Here is a 14,177-nt window from a genome sequence, read left to right as displayed (position 1 = left end):
ATCTCACCCATAATTTGCCCATGTTTACTGATTTTCTTGTATTATAAAATCAATCCTTTGTGCTCAACTACATAGCTATCCAGCCAAAGGCTCAGGACCACATAAGATATCCCAAAAGATATTCCTCAGAGACCCGTCCCCCAAAGTTCTTACCAAATTGAATTTCTTAAAGAGAGAAAAAATAGTACATTATTTGAATAAATGGTAATCAGGTCAAAGATAGTTTTCTTTTTCCTTGCCCCATCTATTATGCCTCCAACACACAACTCTGAGGCTAAGCACAACTAAGAAGAAAATGTGCAGTCTTGCTGTACTGAATGTTAAACCAATACATTGCCTTTTTTCCACTGAAAGGAATTTGTAAAGAATATTTTTTCCTTTAAAAAATGTGAGGGGCCAGCAATGATATCAATGTAAGATGGAAAGGGAAATAAAGAAGATTGCATAACAGGTATATACGCTTTGGTTATCATGAGTTTTAGCTATGCAACTGATACTTCCATTAAGATTCACATGGTTTCTTGATTGGAAATGCTTTAATAGGAACAAGCAAATTTATTAATTATTCAGTTTTCCTTACAGGATCTGTGTTCTCTTGGTTAGAGGAAGCCTCCCGAATGTCAATATTGTAATCAGAAGTTCTTTGCTCCTCAGAAGATTCTATCTGTTGCCAGATGATAGCTTCCTTCTCATACTCCTTTCTATAAAGGTTTGTTCGATCTGAAAGGCTTGCCCTCCGCACCACTTTTCTAGGACAAGATGTAAAGAGAAGAGATTTACTAAAATGGTGATTTGCAAATATGAATAGCTATTTTTCTGTAGCTGCACTTTTCTGAAAGAAAGAAAGACGGTCTACCTGAGCAGAAATGAACCAGTTTTCTAACACCAGGTGGTACTCATGAGTCATTCTTTTTATTTATTCAAAAGTAGATTGTCAACCATCGCAATATTGAAATTCATGGATGAATCCTCATCCATCCATATCACATACTGAATCACTCTCTCACTTTAAATTAAATTCATTTCTGTTACACGTTCATGGTTTAGAATTTTTCAGACAGCTATTTAATCATGCAAATATGTCAACCTGCAAATTGTTCTTCTATTAATTATAAATCTTACTGTTGCTTTTATCACAAGTTGCTGGACAAATAATAAGTACATGATATACGTACGTATCCAAACACTAAGAAATATTTGGATTCTAAATTAATTTTCATCATAATTTGTATGGAATAACATTTCTTGAGCATTTAAATACTGCACATTTAAATTCAAAAAGACAAGGCTACTTTTGGGTGCATTCAAGTCAATCTTGATTCCTTGTGACTGCCTAGACAAATCTCTGTAGTTCTCATGGCAGTTTTTTGAATGGCAGTCATTTGCCATTGCCTGTTTCTTAGGGCTGAGAAAGAATGACTGGCCCAAAGTCACCCACCTGACTTTGTATTTAAAGTGAACCTAGAACTCAGGGTATCCTGGTTCATAGCCTGATGCCTTAACCACTACACTAAACTGGCACTCTAACGTATCATACACTAGGATATTAATCAGAGTAAGTTCATATTTATATCCTAATTATGATCTCTTGGAGTTTCATTTAATTAACTTATGGCTTTCCATAAAGCTTATGATATTCCAGATGTAGTTGCAACTTGCAGTATCCCTTTTTGTTGTCCATTGAGCAGTATTCATAGTTTAAAATATCATCATATTATCCATACCCTCTAGCTAATAGGGGGGGAAAAGTATCCTATTGCTATCCATTTTACATTGCATGAAACTCTGTTTCCAGATTACTCAAAGTATAAAGCAACTGGCTTAAATCAAGGATAAGTAACATTGAATTTATAGCTAATCAAAAGAACAGGTCAAGAGAGACTTTTTGTTTTATTAGACTAAATATGATGCCTAGATTCCAGTATTTTGTCTATAAGTTTGTCTATCTGCCTCCCCCCCCCCCCCCCCCGAATACAATAGTAAGGTATAGTGATACAGAACTAGAGGGCATAATATGGATTTCTCCTCTTGAAAAACAGTATGATTGGCTATGCCAATGATAATGGCTATTTTGTTAGGTATCTGTAGCACATTTCCAACTGTATCCACCTTATGAACAAGCCAAATATAATAACCTATTTAAACTTGGCAATCTTTTTGTCAATATTATTTGTTAAAACATATTTTGAATGCCATCACAGATGACAGCACATGTTGAATTGCTGTATGGTTTCTTCCTTCAACTCTACCAAATGAGTGCACAATTTTCTAATGTGAGGTCATGCCACCAATTAATAGAGAAAATATTTATCAATAGAGTGAAATACTAATTTTAAAATCTATCTGAAATATGGACCCTATTTGCTTCAGATAAAACATGTAGGAAAATAGTGGTTTTGGGGGACAGTGTAACTTAGTACAAATATTTTGGTTAGCATTTCTGCACCTCGGATTTAGATGGTCATGGTGAAAATCAACTTCAAGAAGTTCAACCTGTAGTTTAGAAAAAACTTAGGCAGTCTGGACTGACTGACTAAGAGCAGATTCCCCACCCCCCTATTCACTCACCCTCTGCTTCCAGTGCTTGATGTTCTCCTGTTCAAGGAGGACTTGTGCCTCATCTGAGACTTCATGATGACATCATGCTTATGCTTCAGCTCTAAGAGCAGAACTTTAAACTCCTCTTCTTCACACAGGTCTAAAGGAACACAAATAAATTCCTTTAACTGAATTGTTCAGTGATGATAAAACAAACATAAGCATGAACTATTGCATCTAGTAGACATTCTACATGGTAGTACATAGTACAGGATAAGGAAAAATAGGAGTCTTGCATATCTTTAAGAACCATAGATTTGATTGCAGATTTGCCTACTGTTATTTGAAGATCACTGTGGATTACAGCTACCATATCTGAGCTATATAAATCTGGATAATTGTACCCAATGGTCACCCAGATATTTGCAGTCCTCTAAAACAACTTTTTTTACTTACTGCAGATGCGGTAAATATCTAGTCACTTCTGACATGCCTTCTTCTGACTCTAAGGAAGGGAAAATGTGTTTCTGGTTGTCTTTTTTTCTATTTAAAAATCTACTTGAAATCCAATTTATATGTATGTATTACACGTATATGGGTTATTAGTATAATATACAGGTTGCATTTTAATTAGTAATATCAGGATTTGTATATTTAGAGAAGTGGACAATCTAGGGGGCAGTTATATTCTGAAGGATATATTTGCCCAAGAGGTGCATCTGAAACTATTCCTTAAGCAAAAAAACTCCTTTAAATAGCAACATTCCAGATTTCTTGTAGAAAACTTTAACTGATTTAAGGATACAAGGGCTGGGCAAGCTAAGAGAGCAATTCCTAAAAGAGAACCAAGATATTTGAATTTTGTTATGCTGTCAAAACTTTGGCTAAGAATAGAAATGGCAGAATTTCACCTATTGGCATCTCATCCATAGCTGTTCGGGCACTCAAGTTTGCCCCATGGGACACTAAGAGCTCTGCCATTTGCATCTGGAACAAAGAAAATGATGTTAAAATGTAATATCTTCTAAAACATCACCCAAGTTTAAGTTAAATCTAGTACTAACAGAAGATAAGCTAGGCTATCCATATGAAGGTAGACCCATTAAGGCGAGATATGTTTTCAATAACTACCTTAAAATTAAAATGAAGTATGAGAGAGAGAGAGTGAAACTTTCGAATGGGAGCTTTTCCCCCCTCTATACTACTAATTCTGCACATGTGCGTCATCTAACATGCAGTATATCAGGAGACAGCAATGAGGCTCTCAGTGTACAGGTTACATACTAATAAATCAAATAAATATTTCACTTCAATTTTCCCCAAGCTGTGCCTTTCAGAAATACTGGGATTTAAATTTTCATAAGCTCTACTCAGCTTGGTGAATGGGTGACTCGGAATTCTGGAAGTCATAATCTAATACTTCTGAAATATATTAGGCTGGGCAATACTGAGCTAAACTAGCTCAGTCGTAGGTTATTCTGTTGTTTTAAGGACAATTCACAACTAGGTAGTGCAGGAAATTACTATCCTACTCTCTGCTTGCTTCTTCTCACAAGAACAGCCCCAAGCAGATGTTCAGTGACACACAGTTCTGGACAGATTCCATATAGCTATATGGTAAATATCTTTTGATAACCCAATTTTTCTTGAGTTGCTGTAGTCAGATTTGAACTCGTCTGTTAATGAAACACATACATGTCCCCAGAAAGCTGCAGCATGGAGGGGTTCCCAGCCATCACAGTCTTTGAGGTCCAGTCTGGTTCCCTGGTCTAGAAGCAGCTCTGCTGCATGTAGATAACCATTGGCGGCAGATATGTGTAACTATAGACAGGAAGGAATCAGAATGTTTAAATGTCTGCAATTTTCTGTAATATGTACACGTATCTATGTATACCCTCATTTTTTTCATTTGCTTTTTTCCCCATATTCTTTTTAATATTGGTTTTTGTCTTGTTTTGATTTGACTTACAGCTATCCTGGTATTTATTCTACAGGACCACCATTATGTGACTTCATTATCAGTGGCTTGCTATAGTAGTCAGCCTCATTTCAGACTAGGGAAGCTAGTGTTTAATATGACCTCTGCTCTTACATTGACCTAACAAAATAAATGTGCACTATTTAATATATAATAACTGAGCATTAATTAATCAATGGTAAGATTTTTTGAGCAAGTGGAAACAGGTCATAGCTGAGCCATTCAGATAAGAAATCTTATAAATCTTTTAAATAAATAAGTAAAATAAAATGTCTTAGGACTCAACTAAAAGTGGACATTTTATGTTGTGTTTTTTTTTCTGCTGCTATTTGTACAGTGGAAAAATCCTGTTAACTTTGCTTCTTCTTTAACCTAAAAGGCTTCCCTGAAGCTGATGTTAGGAGAAGATTCAAAACAGATGCCATTCTAACTTTCCTCCCATCACATCATGCCACAGGTAATAACAATTTTGGAGAAGAGAAAAGCAATTTAACTGTGTTAACTGGCTCTGAAGGAAAAGACTGGACTAATTTTTCCTCCCCAAATCCCTAGTGAGATGGCCTCACTCCTAATTACACAATTGTACCATAATTTCAGCAGAGCAAAAAGTGTGACCATAAAACCCCTGGAGAAATGGGCAAAAAAACTTTCTCTCTAGTTCAACATTAATGAGGTATATAGCAGCCATTCAAAAAGCAAGCAGAAGTTAAAGGCAACAGCTATCTTCCACATTATTCCAGAGCAGTGTTTATTTAAAGATGCCACCTTTGATTCTGGAGATAATTTACAGTTGTCAAGACCAGCAGTCTAATCTCTAGAGATTTCCCTTTGAAGCTGCTTAGAATGGCGCCCACCATTCACTATTAGTAAGGAATTCTACAGCTTATGAATGAAACAAGATCTTTTATTGGTCTAGAATTCCATTCCTGATTTAGATTCAATGGATAATATCGGGAAATCCTTTTTCCCCCCCATGGCACAGGGTAATATCTATTATGTTTTAGTAAGACCCTAGTAATATTGTACAATATGTATTTCATTAGAACTGCACTCATGTTATTAAAAAAGCATGCATTGTCAAAGTCAGCATCAGCACTTATGAATATATAGGATGATTCTTATAAAGTCATTTCATTTATTCTGTTTTATGCATTACATTTCACATCATTGTTTGAATGTATTTTCTAGATCACATAATGCAGAATTCACCATTAACAAGTTAAATGTAATGAAAATATAAGAAAAATATGATTATTGATTTTCCTTGCTCTGTTATTATATTGAGTTTGTAATTCCAGTCCAATCTCTGACATATACAGTATTACACAGTAGAGTAACATAGCAGAAGCCTTTACAGGGTGAAACCTCTAATTTAGCATTGAGTTTAACCTCATCCAGAAAGGCAGTTCCATGATAGTCTCTACCGTTGAATGTAAATCTGATGAATAGATAAAACTATACGACTAGTTTATTCAAATCTCGAGTTCCAAATTTAGCCTAAATTAATGATTATGCCATAAGATCAGTATAGTGTGTTAAGAGATTTCTATTATTGTTGCTGTTATTGAACATACATAGGATCTGGGCCATTCCATACTTTCAGCCAGGGGTGGGTTTCTGCCAGCGTTACTGCTGGTTCGCTGCATACGCAGAACATTAAAAAAGGACAAAAAACAATGCCGGCAATGGCCACTGGGGAACCAGTTCAGAGGTGTGCCAGCCTGGGTCGCTGCCGGTTCTGCGACCCAGGCCAACAAACCACTACCAGTTCGCCCAAACCAGTGTGAACTGACAGCGACCCACCTTGCTTTCTGCCAACTACTCTTAATTTCTATGTAAATTTCAACTGTATAGAAACCTTGTGTCTAACTCTGCCTTTAGTGTACATGTACTAGAGTTTGCATGTGGCAACTTGAACATTGGGTTATGGTTTTTTGGGGGGGGGGGGTTGGGGGGATTGCAACCCAAAATTTTAATTCCTGCAGTTCTGAGGCAGAAAATGTAACAGGCAACACACCCAAATCATCTCCCCAGCCCCATCCACGAATTTAACAGGTCTCTATATATCTGTTTCCAAGTTAAAAGCAGCTATACTTTTCCAGATGTAATACAGGAGAAGCAGCATTTAAGCCTTGGCATAATATATGTGTGTGTGTGTGTGTTGTACTTGTGCTGATAAATAAATAAAGGGAGACTAGTATAGATCTATTTCAAGCTATTTAGCTCTTATCAGCCAGTCATACCCTTACCTTTATGTATACCTTTATATACATACATATTTACATACACACACACACACACACACAGGTTGGAGCAAAAATAATGAGACCCAAGCCAAGCAAAAATTAATAAATAAGCAAAAAATCTTCATTTTTCCTGGAGGACCCCCCCCCCTCCACCTGATTTTAACACTAGCCATTTTAGGACCACGTTATTTTAAGAAAACCCTACAGGGTATCTTGAAGGTGTATAGGTCCAGCTATTTTCAAAGAGGGCCAGTCTGCACGCCAACTGCAAAAGCAATGTGGCTATGGCTCACCAGTGAAGCACCTTGAGCATCTATTATGTTCAGATCCTCTCCTCTTGCAATCATCTCTGAAATATCATCAACCATTGCCTGTTCAGGAGCAGCTCGCATTTCATTGATTTTCTCTTGTGTGATTCCTACAATGAATACAAGAGGAAATTTGCACTGTAACAATTCCTGGAAACATTAAAGCAAATGAATAGGGAAAAAAATAATTTTTAAAAGTGCCTTTCACATTTATTTATTTAAATGCAAAACTGCTGCTGCCAATACCCATTCCAATCCCAGGGTGTCAGTATAATTCTCTTCTCTATTCCCAACATCCAATATAACCCATATTCCCAAAAATTGATGAGATTCCATGAAAAGTACTATTACCCCAGATATCAAAGATTGATTTTTTTTTTCATAAAGGTATTTTTGACGCTTCAGAAACAGTGATGCAATTAAGAATATCTCTTTGGCCTAGATTTTATCTTATTTTACAAGACTAAACATTTTTTATTCAGGCCCAGGAACATAGCCTTTTTTTGTCCTGGAACCACTCTCTGGAACATCTTTTGCCCAGAAATCAGATTTGTCCTGATCCTCTCAGCCTTATGCAAGACCTAAAAGACATGCTTCTGTCTGTGACAATTTTTATTGTGTGTTTTTTTAACCTCAGCTAAGTTATTTTTGTTTGTCCTTGTTTAATTTCTTTTCTTTGCCTTGCTTTTGTAAGTCAATAGCTAATTAATTTGCTGGGCATCTGCATATTGCTGTCTTTTAAAAAAATTTGGCATATTGTTTTCTCTGTATTTCTTTTTTTTAATGGCAGTAAAATTACAGATATAACATAATACAATGTGTCTATCCTAGTCTCGGTGCTTTAAGGTATACTGGAGATCAGAAAAAAATCTACTGAACTTTCCATCTAAAGTTAGAAAGAGGAAACAGACTTGAAAGTTTTTAAAAAATGTACCAAGTCCTTCTTTTCCTTATGAAATTTTCAGTACCAACTGGAGGAAGAATTGCATTCTTGACCTTGACTTCAGAGCTATATTGTATAATGTGTCCTTTGTGTAAATGAACTGTAATGATTTGATACTCTAAATAGTCTTCCTATTACATAAGTTTTAGAAATCATTTCAGAGAGTAAACATTACATTGAAATATATGAACACTTTTCTTAATTATTAATGCATCGTTTTAAAAAGAAATATTAAAAAATCAAGGTTTTTTTTACATTTTCTGATGGGAAAAGTTGTAAAAGAAATATATTGATAATGCACCTACTATTTGTTTTTTTATTTTGGTTACTTTTTACCATCATTGTACTGACACATAATATTTGAACAAACGTGCTGCTATCTTTTCAGTAAGAAAAACCATTAAAAAGGCATTAAAAAAATCAGGATTCTTATGAATGTTACTTTTTCAAACTCATTTGATCTTTTACAAATCTAATAATAATAAACAAAATGTTATTTTATGCAAAACAATTGCACATATTATGTATCCATGACTCCAAGTAGAAAATATAACTCACAGTTAATAAAATGAACAAATGAATGGAAATGCTGCTTCTGCATTTCCACTACAGGTAGCCCTCATCTTATGACCACAATTGAGCCCAACATTTCTGTTGTTAAGTGAGACATTTGTTAAGTGAGTTTTGCCCCATTTTATGACTTTTCTTGCCACAGTTGTTAAGTGAATCACTGCAGTTGAAAAGTTAGTAACCTGATTTTTATGTGAATCTGGCTTTCCCATTGACTTTGCTTGTCAGAAGGCTGTAAAAGGTGATCACATGATCCTGGGGCTCAGCAAAGGTCGTAAATATGAACCAGTTGCAAGCATCTGAATTTTGATCACATGGTCATGGGTATGCTGCAATGGTCGTAAGTCACTTTTTTCAGTGCCATTGTAACTTGGAACAGTCACTAAATGAACTATTGTAAATTGACTGCCTGTAGTGCAATCTAGTGCCAAATAAGTGCTTAGAAGATGGCAGAACAGTATTTTCCAATTTGATGGTGTTGCACCTATGTTTGTCTATAACTCCCAGAATTCTAACTGTGATCAACAGCAAGAATAAATGAGCATTTCACATCAATGCATCTGAAAGGGAAGAGATTGGTACAAACTGCCTTAATCTCCAAACAAAAAAATTATACCGTGGGGCAAAAATTTGACAGAATCTTATCTGATGCTCCAGGTTCCCATATCCTGCTTACCTTGGTATGCCATGCAATTCTCAATAACATCCAGAGTTGGTTCATCCTCACAGAGATCATATGGCATGTTGCCATCGGCATTGACTGCCAGTAGGTCTGCCCCACTACAAGAAGAAAAAAAAAAGCAAGACGTGAGAGGTATCTGCCCAGTTGGACAGGAAATCCTCAGGCACTTTGAAGGATGTATAGTAAAGGGCAAAAAATGCAGTCTACGGGCCAGGTACAGCCTGCCAGTATTCTCACCATTCCCAGAGCCCTACAGAGTAGGTAGAGCAAAAAAGATGATCCCATTTTTTTCCCCATGGGCAAGTTTACAGCTGTCATTTCACCCATGGAAACTTTCTACCATTTTGGGATACATTTTTGAAATGTAGTTCTTGACATACCAGTAAAATAACCATTGAAAACCAGATGATTTCTAGTTTTAAATATCATGCAGTAAGGTCAGATTTTTAATTTTCTAATTCTATATTAAATGAATTTACATACTGACTGGTATTTAGAAGATGACTGGTCATTGAGGTCACTTTGATTTTGCTGAGCTCCCAACCCTAGCTAAGTGTTACTTATGCTAATGCGGGGGAGTGCTAATTTATTATTGTTGCAGTTCTTTATGATCTCAATGTGTTGTAAGCACCGTCTTGGTCTTTTGATTTTGACAAGCTACAAACAAATAAATAAATATGGTGTGTTTCATAGGAAATGCAGTTCATGGGCAAATGGACAATTTATGGGAATTTATGTTTCTCCTGCATGTTTTGCAGTGCTGGTCTCACTTGTCTCATAGTTTCTTGTGTCCTATATAAGATTAAACAGATTTAAAAAACCAAAACATTATTAATGCCATATCAATCTGCAACCCCATGGCTTTTTTTTTTACTGATAACCAAAGAAGTTGCCACTAAGCTAATAAGCAAACATACTTCCCAAGAGTCTCACTAAATTCTAAGATGAATGAGCATTTTTAAAAAAATAAGTAATCAGTACTGTGTATTGTAAATGTTTACATTCTTGGAGAACATTTCTTTATTACAGTAGAAGGTGCTGAGAGGTATGTGTGCCCTAAACTAGCAGCCACTCCTTTATGATTTGTTTTAATGATTTCCTATGTTTTGGCCTGCGAAGCAAACATGGCAGATTTTATCAAAAGGTCAAGTCTCTCCCACTTGTTCAATACATACACCTTTCATAATTCTCAGAAATGGTTATATTAAGCTAGGGGAATTCTGGGAATTAAAATCCACATATTAGAAGAGTGCATAGGATGGGAAAGACCGTGACTGGTTTTCAAACCGGTAGGGACGGCAGGTTCGCCATGGCCCTGAACCGGTTCCCCGGTCACCCATTCCGTTGCCAGCATGTTTTTTAGTCATTTTATAATGTTCTGTGCATGAGCAGAACAATTTATAGACAACTGCTCATGCGCAAGCAGCGTGTGGCGGGCATGCATGCAACCAAAGCAAACCGGCCGTAACGCTGGAAGCAACCCACTCCTGAATAGGCTCTAATATAATGCTTGGAAAAAACAACTAGGATAACATATCACACTAAGCCAGAATGTAGCTTGTTGTTTCTGGCTTATTACTGTACAAATCTAATTACTGTATTTTACAAATTATGGTTTAGGATTAATGTATTATACTTGTTGAACAAACCATCTTCGTGCAAGATATGAACCAATCCATCCTACTTATTTACAAGTACAGAAAACCTTAAGTTATTTATTTTGTCTGAGCAGTTAATCTCATCAAATAACGTTATAAATTCTTCTACTATTTCCTTTCTGATTCAGTATGTCCTTCTAGCACATTCTTTGTCCTCATGAATCTTTATGTAGAAACAGAATAAACCACCAGTGGCCTTCCCTGGATTTTGATGTTTGACAGAATTACTGCCATTTCATTAGTAATAGCATTTAAGAATATTAATCACATAAAAGCAATTCAGCTTAAAACATAATAATGAGACTAATCAAAGCGTTGAGCAAAAACATTATGTTACTGTTTTCTATAGTTTTCACTCAATTTAATACAACAGAATTGGCATAGGAGAATTTTTCACTCAATTTAATACAACAGAATTGGCATAGGAGAATTTTTCAAAGGAAAGGAGAATTCTGGGGAAATTCTCACATATAGATTATGGAAGCCTTGCATTTACAGTAAGTACATCTTTTTGCATATCTGGCAAATAAAAAGAAGGAACTCTTTATTCCTGCCAGAGAAGGGTCTGATCCTTGAGAAACTGATAGAGAATTTCTAGGAGAAAACTGGAGGAATGACCACCAAACATCTCTGCCTACAAAATTTGATGGAAACTTCAAAAAATTATTGATAGTAAAACTATACCCCAGCAAACAGCTTAAAATCAAGCACCTATCTGAATTAAAATATTTTTCCTGTGAGTTCAGGTTTTCTATTGTGATTGGATATTAAGGAGGATATAAACATGGTCTCAAACACAGCAATACATACATTTCCCTAAAATATCCTTCCATTCTATTTTATCAGCTACTTTGTGAAGAATATCTAAATTGGGAAATCCACCATTCTGCTGCAATAAGTGATACTTACCCCCAGTTAAACTGCCCAAAAGGTACCAAGTATTCTGTATTACTTGAACTTCGACATGAAAATATTCAGTGCAGATTAAGCTTGACCCATTTCAACACTGAAAGCCTTTGAAGAGGACCAACCAACCACTTTTACAGGTATTTATGCTACATTTTCTACCCCATGAGAACAGAGGAAATTAAAATGTACAATGCACCTGCAAGATGTTTCTCTGTCTATATCAGCAAACAAAGCATAAGATCAGACTTCCTTTGTGCTGCTGTTACTTTTACAAGTCTCTGGGTTCTGTGCTCTGACACTGAAGCCTTTTGATTCTGTGCTTAAATAAGCTCTTTGATCCAAAAGACTTCTGACAGAATCCTGCTTTGATTAGAACAAACATATGCTGCTTTGTGTTCTGCAAATAAACAAATAAAAATGAATCCAGCCCATTGCCTCTTTTGATACCAAAAGCTCAATTGCTGCAATGAAACAAGTATTATATTCTTATTACTGAATGCTATAGCTAAAACCTATCCTCTTCCAAGTTCAAGGTAGCACATGTAAAGTTTTCCCCACTATGTTTTATTTTATTTCTGTAGCAATCTTCTGTGATGAACTCAGAAATGGGCTACAGGGAGTAAATATATGATGGCTGACTTGCTCATTCATTCATTCATTCAAAAATTTATATGGTGGTCTATCTTTTTCCAAAAACATGACTAGTTAATCAGTTAAACTGTAACAATCAAATAAAAATAACCATAACAATAATGTTAATATAATGCTTTCAAGACACTTACAACCTACAACCATACAGCCGGATTTATCTAACATCCTGGTCCACTGCCTGGGGAAATATACACCTTTTTAAAGCTTTTCAGAACATGGAACTGGGGTCATCTGAATCTCATGGTAGAATGATATTCTACAGGGAAGTATTGGGACAGAGGAAGTATATCTCCATGGTCTTACTACATGACACTGCTTCAAAGATGCAATCTGGGGTATGTCCAACCTGTCTGAATAAGCAGAAACAATTGGAGACAGCTGATACTGAAATAACCTGGCCCTATGTCAGGTTATTTATAAAAATCTCCATGTATCCATGTGTTGGGGGCAGGGATACACAGATACTTTATCTTGCTAGAACTGAGCTACAGCAGTTGTTTCCCATTCCTCCAAGCCACCAGACGTTGGCAAAGAGCTTTGGCAAGTTCATAGAGCAAATATATACAAGTACTATCAGCACACTGCTAATATTTCACCAAATCATCTCATCTAGCACTTCATATCAGTGTTGAAAAGGAGTAGGGGGGTGGGAAGTAGCCTTGCAGTATCCCTGGGTGGACATTCCAACTTCCTTTGAAACTCAATGGGAATAATCCCAACTTCCTTTGAATCTCAATGGCAGTGACGGATTAAGGCTTACTGGTGCCCTAAACACTGACAAATCTTGGTGCCACCCTCCTTTATACATACTATACAAATCTTCATTGTTTTTTTTTTTTGTTTCTCAACTTTGTGGTGCCCCCTTTGGACCTGGCACCATAAGCACATGCTTAGTCTACTTAATGGTTAATACACCACTGCTGAATGGGGTCCGTTAAGTATCTAGAGTGGATCAAATGAATACTGTAGATCCTTCTTCTCTCTGGCAAAGTACAATTGAGAAAACGGCAAAGGTAATTGGAAGTTTTGAGATCAAAACGGACATATTAACATCCCACAATCATTGTGAGACAAAAAAACAACAACACCCCAACAGATCTAACATGTGACCCTCAAAAATCTGGGTCAAGTCTATAGTTGGCACGGTGGCCTTGAACTCCAAAACTGTCTCAATCTAATTGACTAGATATGTCTGCCCCCCATTATCATACATTTGGGAAACAGCTGCAGCAAAGGAAAATGGAGGTGACCTTGGTAAAAGAAAGAATGAACCATTAAAAGAGGAAAAAATATAACTAAGTTCTGGGGAAATGGAAGGTGTGAGAAAGAAACTCAAAATAACACCGCCTTGATTCTGATTAGCATAAAATGGGGCAGAGTGAAACTCTGTCAATAATCTGTTACTATACACAGTAACATTCCTGAAAAAGTTGTAGTGTCTGACCTGGTCCACGGCAAGAGGGCTGGCAACTGCCAAACCAGCACTGAACCATTCACATAAGGAAGGTGCCGTATAGCAGGAGGACGATTCACTAGCAAGAGTCTAGCAAACCGGGAGGGGCAACGTCTCTAGCAGTGTCTTTGTGTGTGGTGTAAGGCTATTATGGTTTGTTTTCTCTGCATCTATGTCATACCTTGTAGTAAAGTTCTAGTTCTTCTACTAAAGTTTTTGTTGGATAACACCCATGAGTCGG

The 14,177-nt window shown here is 36.3% G+C and overlaps 1 protein-coding gene across 2 annotated transcripts in view; it reads right to left on the bottom strand.

The window, feature by feature from the left end:
- The window catches only part of PPP1R16B (protein phosphatase 1 regulatory subunit 16B), a 109,519-nt gene that overhangs the window by 4,007 nt on the left and 91,335 nt on the right, over window positions 1-14,177 (bottom strand). For both annotated transcript variants that reach the window (XM_081949108.1, XM_081949107.1), the window contains 6 exons: window positions 9,260-9,363; window positions 7,056-7,180; window positions 4,234-4,359; window positions 3,450-3,525; window positions 2,569-2,698; window positions 581-749 (listed from right to left, as the gene is read on the bottom strand). In XM_081949108.1, coding sequence (XP_081805234.1) covers window positions 581-749; window positions 2,569-2,698; window positions 3,450-3,525; window positions 4,234-4,359; window positions 7,056-7,180; window positions 9,260-9,363 — 730 coding nt within the window. The remainder of the gene's footprint in view (window positions 1-580; window positions 750-2,568; window positions 2,699-3,449; window positions 3,526-4,233; window positions 4,360-7,055; window positions 7,181-9,259; window positions 9,364-14,177) is intronic.

Source organism: Natrix helvetica (genome assembly GCF_964273705.1).
Source record: "Natrix helvetica genome assembly, chromosome: 3".
NCBI classification, from domain to species: Eukaryota; Metazoa; Chordata; class Lepidosauria; order Squamata; family Natricidae; genus Natrix; species Natrix helvetica.
The sequence above is the reverse complement of the archived record's forward strand: the minus strand, read 5'-3'. Positions and strand labels throughout refer to the sequence as shown.